The sequence below is a fragment of the Pipistrellus hanaki genome, assembly GCF_964339955.1.
Source record: "Pipistrellus hanaki genome assembly, chromosome: X".
In the NCBI taxonomy this organism is placed as follows: domain Eukaryota; kingdom Metazoa; phylum Chordata; class Mammalia; order Chiroptera; family Vespertilionidae; genus Pipistrellus; species Pipistrellus hanaki.
Window position 1 is genome coordinate 44,627,198 of NC_140524.1, and position 13,960 is coordinate 44,641,157.

At 33.5% G+C, this 13,960-nt stretch overlaps 1 protein-coding gene across 2 annotated transcripts in view; it reads left to right on the top strand.

Annotated features, from left to right (window-relative positions):
* The window catches only part of AMMECR1 (AMMECR nuclear protein 1), a 131,498-nt gene that overhangs the window by 50,968 nt on the left and 66,570 nt on the right, over positions 1–13,960 (top strand). For both annotated transcript variants that reach the window (XM_084870500.1, XM_084870499.1), the window contains exon 2: positions 8,410–8,520. In XM_084870500.1, the coding sequence (XP_084726626.1) occupies positions 8,410–8,520 (111 nt within the window). The remainder of the gene's footprint in view (positions 1–8,409; positions 8,521–13,960) is intronic.

Consider the following 13,960-nt stretch of genomic DNA (forward strand, 5'->3'; position numbering starts at 1 on the left):
GAAAGGAAAACTCTTCCATTTCTGTTTTTCTATGAGTTGGACATTATGAGTAATTCAGTTAGATTTTTGAGCTAAGTAACAGAAGAACCTGAACATAGTTGAGAAGCAATTATTATTTGTAGGCAGAAGAAAGAACCAAGTTAGAGGGCTTCTCTCTTTACCCATATATACCTACAATATTAATATAATCATATATATATATATATATATATATATATATATATATATATATTAGTATTACATTGGTTGGGATTGATATCGTTGTTAATGTTATCTATAAATTTCATTCTAAATAATCTAATTCTAATGAAGAGCAAATTGTCAGAGAGGGGACTTACAAATGTCTAAGGCTGCTATTTCTTTTTAACCTCTGATTTTTTGCCATGGTATGGCTGGGGAAATAGGATTTAGGATAAAATATTGTTAAGTAATGACACCTGTTTCATAGTTTTTCCCCACTCCTACAAACATATTTCTAGCTTGCATCAATAGGATAGTCTTTTTAAAAAATATATATTTTATTGATTTTTTACAGAGAGGAAGAGAGAGGGATAGAGAGTTAGAAACATCGATGAGAGAGAATCATCAATCAGCTGCCTCTTGCACACCCCCTACTGGGGATGTGCCTGCAACCAAGGTACATGCCCTTGACAGGAATCAAACCTGGGATCTTTCAGTTCGCAGGCCTACGACACTCTATCCACTGAGCCAAACCGGTTTTGGCAATAGGATAGTCTTAAAGAGGAGCACAAAAAGTGGCATGCAACTTGGATTGGGGAATATCCTGCCCAGGGTCCATTGCTTTTCTGTACTCATTCTGAGTTCATGCAACTACACTTCTCTGAGAGCTACTATTATTGACCTGATCGTATTGGCTGCCAGCTGGAAGGGAGGATTCACTTAGATTAGGTAGTTACTAAGTGTTCCTGCCTACAGACTGGGAAAAATGGAGAAAGCTTCTCCAAAGGTTTCTTAAAACAGTGGTATAAAATGTTCAGAAGTAGGAAAATTCCTTAAAAAGCAATGTCTGGTTACCCTCAGATAAACATTTCCATTAATATTTCATTTCATTTTGAGCCCTTTTCTAGTTTGTGGTATTTTTTCAATATATGTAGGTGGCCTTAAAACATATGATAAAAATATTTTCCAAAAATATTCCATTTCTGTCTTACCATGAACGATTTTCCTTATATATTTGTCATTGAGCAGCTTCTTGCAACCGGCTTAAATATCTTTTTCTACTTTGCCTATTTTTCTCCTCTGTATGTTGGGAAAAATAAAACTTTTTTGTTGCTATTTTTAGATAATTCATAGTGAATGTCCCCATAGTCATTGCCCTATACAAAGCAGTTATCACTCTAAAGATATAATCTTTTGTGCTCATTTATGTTTATTCTGTTTCAGTCTACTTTAAAATCATCAATTTCCCAACCTTTCCCCATTAAATATTGCTTTTAGGTATTTTATGTGTGCTTTTTAATTCCTTCTATGTATTCTTTATAAAAAATATTGGATGAGCCTTTGTAAATGAGAATTTAGAGACCAAGGTTTTGAAAGAATAGTTTTATTCTGTCTACTAAAAGTCTGATTTCTTCCATCTTTAAGAATCTGCCATAAACATAGTGAGGTTGTCAAGTATAAATCCTTCACATCTTTGACACAGATAGTTTCTTATAATACCAGAATGAATGTTGGTAAGGAACCAGGAGAGTACAGACAATTCTGCATCTGCTTTGCCTAAGGTGACCAGATTTTAACATTGGTAAAGCGGGACACCATTGACCAGGGGAGGGAGGGGATTCTTGATTAAAAATTTGGTCTATATGGAGCAACCAAAATTTTCATAGAACACAAAAATAGTATTGTTATATATATTTTTTAAATTTCAACATAAGTACAATTTACAAATATAATAAATAAATAAAAATTATGTATAGTTGTAAGTGTTACTTTCAAGGCTGGTGCTAGAATTTTTGCCGCCACTATAAAATATAAATAATACGAGTACTGTCTGCTAAAATCAATAAAATGTATGTATTTATGAAATAAGTAAATAAATTACTTACCTAAATTATCTGAATAGCTGATTTGTAATGATATCACTTGTTTAACTAGCTTACTAGCACGCAGTACAATGTGTATCGTCTGAGAAACAGTTACAAAATGTTTTCATCATTGCCAATCCCAAAAAATGCCATCGTTCATTAAGTCTAAACAATGGTGGTTGAATTCTAACAACTGATCAACAATGCGAACTTTGATAAGCAGTTCTCAATAATCAGTTCTAAAATAATTATTTGTTATTATTAAAGTTTAACATTATAAAATTAACAAAAAAATAATATAAAACTCATATCCTGGCTAAATAGCCACATGGCTGCTGAAAACCGTATATTCCCTTCCCGTTCTCCTGCCGTTCCCTAGCTTGTCGTGCATGTGCATTCTTTCCAAAAATTGAGACTTTTTATAAATACCGCGGGACGTGGGACAAATTCTTAAAAAATCGGGACTGTCCCACCAAAAGTGGGATGTCTGGTCACCTTAGCTTTGCTTCTTATGCAAGCTCTTTAGAACACATATTCAGGAGTGCTTGACATGTATAGAATGTTAAATCTGGAAGAGACCACAGTGTTGTGCACTTCTACATCTTAGTGTTCTTAGTTATTATGGAGTGCCTTTTCTCCCAGGCTGCATAGAAAAATGCAACTTATCCTCAGAGCTTTATCTCCTGACTACATCATCACTTAATCAGTGAAAGCATCTTATATAATAAAACGCTAGTATACAAATTGACCCTACTGGCAGTGGTTCAACCAACTGGGAGTTAGATGTGCGCTGACCACCAGGGGGTGGCATGGAACATGGTGGGCATTGTCGATGCAGGCAGCTGTGGAGGCGCTGCTGGCCCTAATGGGCCCTGATAAGAGTGGGACCACAGCAAGATGATGGAGCAGGTGAGCGGGTGGCACCAGGCCAAGGCAGATGCAAGGAGAGGCCCCAGTCAGTAGCCAGGGGAAGGGAGGCCCTGGCTGGCAGCCGCTAGGAATACTACCCATGCACGAATTTCATGTACTGGGCCTCTAGTAGCATTATAAGAAACTATAATTCCTCCTACTGTGTATGAATGCCCTCCAATATATTTCATAACATTGCTTAATCTGCCTTTTCTATTTATCCTACAAATTTTGAATGTTTTCTTGAGTAGAGAGGAATATATATATATGATAAATAAGAGAATTAAAAGTACTTTTAAAAGACTTTCATTTCTTGTGTTTCTGATAGGAAATTAATTTACTTGTATTTTTAGATTTTCTCTTAAGTCACTGAGGAGAGAATATGCCCCTTGATTCTGTGTCATTGAGAAGCCATCACAGCATTTTAAAGACATATTAAATATAGTACAGCATGATTCACTTTGTCCAGGGTCTGCCAAGAGACATGGCTTGTGTAGAAATATTTTGCATAGGCATTGTTATGGGAGATGATTGATGTCTTACTGTCCATATAATGGTTGTTGATATTGACTCCTTCAAAATAAAAAGTAAAAAATTAAGAGGTAAAATGCATCTTTAGAGATAACATGTGAATTTTGGGATACTAGTATTTATGAGAAAATAATTCTGTCTAATTCTTATCTTTCTGATCTAATATTAGTCAAGAGCAATTAGAGGAAATTTCCAATGGGAGCATTAGAATCTTTTATCAAGTTATAATATAACATCAGAACACATGATGTAGAAAACAGAAAACCTAGAATTTACATTTTGCTTTTTATTTTACTACCTTTACTGTAGTTCATTCAGCACTCGAATACTAATATCAACCACAGCTTGGCCCTATACTTTAGTCATCTTTTTCAGTGCTTCTGGGTATTTGACTTCAGGAAGAAGGTAATTATTAGTACTGCTCCTTGGTTTGTATACTGTTTATTTGGAATCTGTCTGCCTTTGTGGCTACCTGTCAGAACTCAGCACAATTTATTTATTTTTTATATTTTTATTAAATTATTATCTGTGTACATATTTTAACATTGCCACCCCTCTCATACATACCCTCCCTCCCCAGAATTTTGTGTCCAATGGTTGTACTTATATGTATGTATACAAGTCCTTAGGTTGATCTCTTATCTCCCCCAGATCTCCCTAACCTCCCCGCTGTAATTTGACAGTCTGCTTGTTGCTTTACTGTCTTTATATCTATCTTTTGGATCATCAGTTTATAATGTTCTTTAATATCCATAAATGAGTGAGGTCATGTGGTATTTCTCTTTCATTGACTGGCTTATTTCACTCAGCATGATGTTCTCTAATTCTATCCAGGTTGCTGCAAATGATGAGGATTCCTTCTTTTTTATGGCAGCATAGTATTCCATTGTGTAGATGTACCAAAGTTTTTTTATCCAATCCTCTGCTGACGGGCACCTAGGCTGTTTCCAAATTCTAGCTATTGTAGATTGTGCTGCTATGAACATACGGGTGCATATATCCTTTCTGATTGGTGTTTCTAGTTTCTTGGGATATATTCCTAGGAGTGGGATTACTGGGTCAAACGGGACTTCCATTTTCAGTTTTTTGAGGAAACTCCATACTGTCCTCCACAGTGGTTGCACCAGTCTGCATTCCCACCAGCAGTGCATAAGGGTTCCTTTTTCTCCACAACCTCGCCAACAGTTGTCGTTTATTGATTTGTTGATGTTGGCCATTCTGACAGGTGTGAGATGGTACCGCATTGTTGTTTTGATTTGCATCTCTCAGATAATTAGTGACGTTGAGCATGTTTTCATGTGCCTCTTGGCCTTTTTCTGTCTTCTTTTGAAAATATTCTATTTTGGACCATTGCCCATTTTTTAATTGGATCGTTCATTTTCCTTTTACTTAGTTGTATAAGCTGTCTATAGATGTTGGAGATTAAACCTTTATCAGTGATAACATTTGCAAATATGTTCTCCCATACAGTGGGCTTTCTTGTTGTTTTGTTGATGGTTTCTTTTTCTGTAAAAAAGCGTTTTATTTTGATGTAGTCCCATTTGTTTATTTTCTCTTTAGCTTCCATTGCCCTAGGGGTAGTATCTGTGAAGAAGTTCTTTGGGCATATGTCTGAGATTTTGCTGCCTGTGGATGCTTCTAGAATTTTTATGGTTTCCCGTATGATGTTTAAGTCCTGTATCCATTTGGAGTTTATTTTTGTGTATGGTATAAGTTGGTGATCTAGTTTCATTCTTTTGCATGTATCTGTCCAATTTTCCCAACACCATTTATTGAAGAGACTGTCTGGACTCCATTGTATATTTGTGCTCCCTTTGTCAAATATTAATTGAGTATAGTGATTTGGGTTGATATCTGGGTTCTTGATTCGATTCCATTGATCTATATGTCTGTTCTTGTGCCAGTACCAGGCTGTTTTGAGAACAGTGTCTTTGTAATACAGTTTGAGGTCTGGTATTGAGATCCCTCCTACTTTACTCTTCTTTTTCAGGATTGCTGTGGCTATTCGGGGTCTTTTATTGTTCCAAATGAACTTTTGGAGAGTTCTTTCTAGATCACTGAAATATGCCGTTGGTATTTTAATGGGGAGTGCTTTGAACCTATAGATTGCTTTAGGAAGTATGGACATTTTGATGATGTTGATTCTACCAATCCATGAACATGGTATGTTCTTTCATCTGTTTACATCTTCCTCTATCTCTTTTTTTAGTGTCATGTAGTTTTCCGCATATAGGTCCTTTACTTCCTTAGTTAAGTTTATTCCTAGGTATCTTAATTTTTTTGGTGCTATGGTAAATGGAATTGCTTTTTTAGTCTCTGTTTCTATAAGTTCGCTGTTGGTGTATAGAAATGCCATAGATTTCTTGGCATTAATTTTGTATCCTGCTACATTGCCAAATTCATTTATTAAGTCAATTAGTTTTTTAATGGAGTCTTTTGGGATTTTTATGTACAATATCATGTCATCTGCAAATAAGGATAATTTTACTTTTTCTTTTCCAATTTGGATGCCTTTTATTTCCACTTCTTGTCTAATTGCAATGGCTAGTACTTCCAGTACTATGTCAAAGAGGAGTGGCGAGAGTGGGCATCCCTGTCTTGTTCCTGTTCTTAGAGGGAATGGTTTTAGGTTTTTCCCATTGAGTATGATGTTGGCTGTGGGTTTATTATATATAGCTTTTATTATGTTGAGGTATGATCCTTGTACTCCCACCTTGTTGAGAGTTTTTATCAGGAAAGGGTGTTGGATTTTATCAAATGCTTTTTCTGCATCAAATGATATGACTATATGATTTTTGTCTTTCAGTTTGTTTATGTGATGTATTACGTTTATTGATTTGCAGATATTGTACCATCCTTGCATTCCTGGAATAAATTCTACTTGGTCATGGTGTATAATCTTTGTGATGCTCTGCTGGAGCTGATTTGCTAGAATTTTGTTGAGGATTTTGGCATCTATGTTCATGAGGGATATTGGCCTGTAATTCTCTTTCATTGAGTTGTCTTTATCTGGTTTTGGTTTTAGGGTGATGCTGGCTTCATAGAAGGAGTTTGGAAGTGTTCCTTCCTCTTGAATTTTTTGGAATAGTCTGAGGAGGATAGGTTTTAGTTCTTCCTTGAATGTTTGGTAAAACTCTCCTGTGAAGCCGGGACCGGTTTGGCTCAGCGGATAGAGCGTCGGCCTGGGGACTGAAAGGTCCCGGGTTCGATTCCGGTCAAGGGCATGTACCTTGGTTGCGGGCGCATCTCCAGTGGGGGGTGTGCAAGAGGCAGCTGATCGATGATTCTCTCTCATCGATGTTTCTAACTCTCTATCCTCTTCCTCTCTGTGAAAAATCAATAAAAAAATATTAAAAAACAACAACAACAAAAAAAAAAACTCTCCTGTGAAGCCATCTGGCCTTGGGCTTTTGTTTGCTGGAAGCTTTTTGATGACTGTTTCAATTTCTTCCCAAGTTACTTTTCTATTGAGATTTTTAGATTCTTCCTGATTGAGTTTTGGAAAGTTGTATTTTTCTAGGAATATGTCCATTTCCTCCAGGTTGTTCAGTTTGTTGGAATAGAGTTGTTTGTAGTATTTTGTAACAATCCTTTGTATTTCAGCAGGGTCTGTTGTTATTTCACCTCTTTCGTTTCTGATTTTGTTTATTTGAGTCCTCTCTCTTTGTTTCTTCATTAGCCTGGCTAGAGAACTCAGCAGCACAATTTAAATGTTTGAGATGGGTAATTGAAGTGCTTCAACAGGATATCTATTCAACCTCTGCTGACTCACTAGAGGCTACTTTAAATAAATAATGTATTCTCCAACTCAACAGCACATTATCACAAAAATGACATATGGTATGTTCCCCTAAAATTTAAATTTTTAGGAAATTGAAATCTATTACATGATACTAACAATACTGTCATTACTCATATTAACATGAGCCATCCCCAACTATAGGTGTTTATTATTTTACAAAATGTCCTAATGTGTGTAAATTAATTTATTTCATAAAACATATAAAGTAGCTTCTGATGAAAATCATTGCTTTTAGACTTAACCAATAAGTGAGGCTGTCAGTGGTTTGCTACAGAATCCAAACATTTACTGTATTAAACTTCATTTAAAACTATATAATTATATTACTGTTTATACCAGTCCTTTTGTAGTTGATGCTTGAGAGATCATACTTATTGGCAATAATTTTATCTAAAATTTAAATTAAATTTTCTGGTTTCAAAGAATTACTGTTAATGTTTGCTGTTGTCCTTCATCTCCAAACCTTACTCATTTTTATAAACCAAGCTGAAGATGATCAAGTTTAATGAAATTTTCTTCTATCCCAGTAACTTAATTTATAGCAGTTTACTATGAACATGCTTGCCTTCTGTATTGGCTCCTAGAGAGCAACAACTATGTTTTAGGCAACTTTGTATTTCCTGTAGCACCTTTTACAGCGATTTTTCCCAATATATTCAGTTAAGTATTTATTAAAATTGGTGATTTACCCCAAGATTTTTTAAACTAGACTTATGAATCAACCAGTAACTTGACATTTAAATGAGGAATCAGGCAGTCAGTTATGATGGCATTTTGGATATTATGGTTAAGGTCCTATGGTCAGGATTGTTCAGGTTGGAGTTCCTACTTCATGTATGAACTGTGAGATTGCCTCATACCTAAAATAGAAATGTTAGTAATAGCACTAGCCTCTTAGAGGTGTTGATGAGGCTAACAGATGATTTGTTTAAAACATTTATTGTGCTGCCTAACATAGGGTATGCTCAATATATTGTAGCTGTAATTATTGCTAAATGCAGTCTTATTTGGCTTTGTCATTTGGTCTTTATATCTCAGGCATCTAACTTTGCATATAGAAAATGCTCAATAAATACTTAAGTTGAATTGATTGATTTACCCTGTTTTTATCTTCCATTACAGCCCACTGTTTGTAACGTGGAAGATTGGTCGAGACAAAAGATTGCGTGGATGCATAGGTACTTTTTCTGCCATGAATTTGCATTCAGGACTCAGGGAGTACACACTTACCAGGTGAAGATCAATTTTTGTTACCTCTGTTTCTACATTAAAAAAATAACCAACAACTTACAAAACTTGAACCTGATTATTTAATTCATTTCCCTTTACTGAATTGTCAATATTCTTGACTCTTTTCATGTTCAATATTTTTCTTCGACCATTTGCCATATCTCTGGTAAAATATTATTGATATATATTATCATAATATAAAATACTGTGATTACATGTATTCTACCATAGATGTTTTAAAGTGTTTCTTTTCTTTCAATACCAGATTATTTGGTTTCGTTTTCAAATCAATGACCAAATGTCCATACGTTACCAAAATGTATTATTTCCACAATTTTAGTCATTGTATCTTCTGTTAGACTTTTTATAAAGTATTGATGCCTATTTCATCTTGCACATTTTGTTATACTTTTATGTATTTTTAAATGGAACCAGTAACCTAGGAATAAAATGATACCATAGCCTGGCAGCATAATCATTCACATTCACACTTTATCCAGAATTAATTGCAACATGCATTACTTTGTCTTTGCGTTAGATGAAACAAATCTAACACAAAGACAAAGTAATGAATGCCTCATTACAGTTTTTAGGACTTGGTTCTTAATTTTTTCAACTCACCAAAAGCTATCTAGCTTGCCAACTGATTTTTTTAGTTTCAAGTTTTGATATCTAGCAAATTGTGTTCCAAAATTATTTCAAAAGAAGAAAATTCCTTAAATAATAAGCTATTAGTAAAGGAATTTCCTGTTTTTGTTTATATTTCAGAGCGATTAATTAATATAATTTCTATAGTTGTAATATGTACAAGTGTCCGTCCAACAAGAAATTGGTCTCTCCTGACTATTGGTACTTAAGGCAAGTTGCTTAACCTCCAGTGGATAAAGTAGTAATTGCTGTATGTATTTTGTGCTATGTGCAAAATAGGGATGTTAGAGAGATCTTAGGGGAATGAAGTAATAATCAAGCACTATTTTGCTTCAGGATTAAGGCTGTGGAACATTCATTATTTATTGTAGAATCACATAAATGCAGCTCATAACACCAGTTGATAAAATGCTGGTAATTGAGCTTAGTGTTCTTTTATTTGAAGGTGGAGCTCAAAGCTACAGAATTTTCCTAGCTTGTAATGAAGCCCAGAAAAAAGAAAAAAAAATAAGTACAACTTGCTAAAGATAGTCTAAATGCTAGTCTAGGGATGTTAGTTTTTCCCCTGATGTGAAATACCATGAACTAATTTTTTTAAATTTATTGAATTTATTGGCAGAATTTGCTCAAGTCTTAAAATGAGTTGGAGACTTTAGCAGATTCTGCCTGTGACCATGTCTTTGGGACAGGTGCATATGAAATTACACTTTTAATAGCTAATCAAGGCAATTTATTATGCATTTCCTAATATAATTTGTTATTAGGAACACTGACTGGTTCCTTGGTTTTGCCTGAAGAAAAGGATTCTATGGCCAAATATATTTTGGAAGCACTGGTTAAACAAATTTAAATAGACCTGATCCCTGCAGGACTTTGCAGAACCTTTTATGCTCACAGTATTGTTCATTTCTGAGAGAGAGAGAGAGAGAGAGAGAGAGAGAGAGAGAGAGAGAGAGAGAGAGAGACTTCCCAGACTTCAGCTTTTATTTATTTATTTATTTATTTATTTATTTATTTATTTATTTATTTTACTATTGAACCCTTTCCTCCTTCCTCTTCAATATCTTATGCCATTAGTGTTCTAAGGAATATATTTTCAGATACATTCATTCTGTTTTATTTTTTTTTCTTTTTCTTTGTGGTTGGGGAGTCTGCTTTGATAGTATGGAAACTCTAGTACTTTCTAATGAAATATGCCAGAAATCCCAGTATAAAATATTATACTTTATAAGTTTTTATTAGTAGTTGTAACTGTAGTAGCAATTCGGTTTTATTTAAAGAAAATATGGGTGGGTGTTTTGGTTTTTTTTGGCCTAAATTGATAAGTATGAAAATATCCAACTTTGCTGGACTTGTGGATCTGTCTCCAAGGGTAATTACCAGAAGAATTACAGTGTGTGTATATATATATATATATATATATATATATATATATACACACACACACACACACACACACACACACACATATATATATATATTATAATAATGTAACTGAATTGTTCAGATAGTTGAACTTGAAAATTTTCTACATTTGTATACATGATTACCCTCATTTTAGTCTATGTATGTCTCTTCCTGTTTACTTTTCAACTTTTTCCTCATGTTTTTATATAACTTCTTGAAATTGTATATATCATATTAGACGTGTGTGTGTGTGTGTGTGTGTGTGTGTGTGTGTGTGTACATATACATACCTGGTTTTCTTATTTTTGTTTTGTTTAATTTCTTTTGCTTAATATGATAATAAGAAGATATTTAGAAGAGAACAAAAGAAAACAAGTCTTATAATATGCAGTTGCTCCTTTTTTCATTTCAGAATCAAAATTGTGGCATAATTTTTAAAAGTTACAGTATTTCTTTCAGTCCAACAGGGCACATATTATTTCTACATGCTGTTGCTGTTGTTACTGCTGTTATGATTATTGTTGTTAATTGCTTCCATTTATTAAGAACCTTACTAAATGTCAGACACTGCAAAGGAGCTTTATATGCATGTTTCTCACAACAACTCTTATCTTGAATTTATTGAATTTATTGGATTAACATGTTATATAACAAAATTATATAGGTTCCAAGGGTACACTCCAAGTCCGGTCTCCTTCCATTACCATTTATTCTCCTTTACCTGCTTCTACATCCTCCCACTTTCCTTTCCTTCTAGAAACTAAGATGTATAGAATTTAAATATTTTACCCATTTACACATAGTAAGTATTAAGTGGTAGAACTGGGATTCAAATCAGGCCATCTCACTGCAAAGTCTAAGCTCTTAACTACTACATTTAAGATGAGACAATATATATTTTTCTAAGAATATATATTTTTCAGCTTCATGAAAAAGATAAACTTGAAAGCAGATTACTATAATTATATAAATCTTGGATCAATAATTCTTTAAAAATTCTAGTTAAGAGTTAAGATTAAAATTTTGTTATATTTTAGATTTTAGGAAATCCATAGATGGGATTATAAAAAGTATATAACTTGGGTTTGTATAGAGTAGTCAGAAGAAAATTCACTTGGATTAATATTGTAGAAAAGGATAACGCTTATTACAAAAGCATAATACTATATAGTATGAAATTGTGTTCTTTGGCTACATGCAAATAATGGACTAGACTCCAAGAAGAATACTCTTTTTCTTAACATGATGATTGATGATTCTTGTAGTCTATCCTTCCAATCTTAAAAACCCTTAAATCACAAAATTTACAAATAGAATAAAATGAATTTAGCGGCTGGGGATAAAAAGGAAGGAGAAAGCAAAATGAAAAATAATGAAATTAAAGACTCCATAGGTACAGGTATCTTTTTAAAAATCTGTTTTTTTTTTACTATCTGCAACTGTGATTAGACTGCTGTTCATTTTTCAGAATATTACTCAGCTGTAACCTTTTTTTTATTATAAAGTATACATAACATAAAATTTATCATTCTAACCAATTTTAATTGTATAGTTCTATGTACTTAAGTTTCTTTGATGTGCATCATCATCATCACCATTCATCTCTAGAACTTTTTCATCTTCCTCAACTGAAATTCTATATCCACTAAACATTAACCCCCCATTTCCCCCTCCCACAGCTTTGACAACTTTCATTCTACTTTCTGTCTCTATGACTATAACTCTTCTAGGTACCTCATATACAATATTTGTCCTTTTGTAACTGGCTTATTTCATTTAGCATAATGTCTTCAAGGTTCATCCATGTTGTAGAATGTGTTAGAATTTCTTTTCCTTTTAAGGCTGAATAATATTCCATTAAATGTACCTACCACATTTTGTTGATCCATTCATCCATATATGGACACTTGAGTGGCTTCCAATTTTTGGCAATTGAAAATAATATTGCTGTGAACACATGTATACAAATACTTGTTTGAGTACTTTAATTTTCCAAATATCAAATTTTATTATAATATTACAGGGTTTAACCGCCTCCTTAGCGCAGTAGGCAGCTCATCAGTCTCATAATATTACAGGGTTTAAGAGTGTGGAATTGATGCAGGAATAGACAAAGAGATCAATAAACTAATTTTAGAATTATAGAAAAGCTGCAAAAATGGTACATAGAATTCCCTTATATCTGCTACCCAATTACCCCTAATATTACCATGTTATGATTGATTTTTAAAAGAAACTTTAAACAATACATATGAAATTGTTTGTGTTTTGTTTTAATTTGTGATGTTTTTCCCCCTATTAACTATGACCTTTAAAACTTCTCTTTGTGTCTGCTAGACAATTATCAGTTGTATTTTCTACTTAGCAGATGTTTTTTATTATTGTTTAAAGTATTACATACATGTGTCCCCTTTTTCCCTCATGGACCCTTCCCAGGCCATTCCCACTCCCCAGGACAAGCCCCCCGCCTCCCCAGTCTGTGTCCATTTGTTATGCTAATATGCATGCATAGAAGTCCTTTGGTTAATCTCTTACCCCCACCCCCCACCCCCCCAACCCCCCACCCCCGCCTTTACAAGTACCCTTTTTTTTTTTTCTTTTAAAAAGCTAACCATTTTATAGAAGACAATGATCTAGTTTGTTTGTGGTCCCTTAATCCCTGAAACCTAAATATAAAAAAATGAACAGCTACTTTTAACATAAACTGCCTCTCCTAGTTTAAGTTTTTATTTATAAACATACTGTTTTAAAATTAAAACTTTTATCATAGTCAATGTGTATGTTCTCTTGGTTGAATTTTTTATTTTAGATTGAAGTAAAACTGTATAAATAGGCTGAGGATTTACTACTCATTGTAAAAATGCATAGTTTCTGCAGGAAAACTTTGTAAAAAGATTTATAACATGGAACTATGAAATAGACTATTCTTTCCTTGTCCTTGGAGACTGTGTAAAAGCAGGAAAGATTATAGCAAATACTAGTAAGAAGCAGGAAGGAGAACTCAGAATTATTGATAGAAGTTTATCCATGGTGACAAATTAAAGTCCACAGCTATTAGTAGTCAAAATTTCAAAGTAGAAATATTCTTCATCCCAGTTGAAGAAGAATAATTCATAGAATTTATCAAGCTATTTACATTTACGGCTTTTCATGTTAAAAAAAAATAGACAATTTATTTCATCCCTTACTTAGATTATATACTTTTATAGATAAGTGAATTAAAACTCATACAGATGAACACAAAAGTCACAGTCAAAGAATATTCCTTAAAATTGTTGGCCAATAAATTGTTCACAAAAGTGTAGATTTATTTCTTTGTGAAAATTCAAGTTGGTAGTAATTTTTCAAGAATGAAAATCATATATAAGTTGTTAGTAGATGGGTTCTT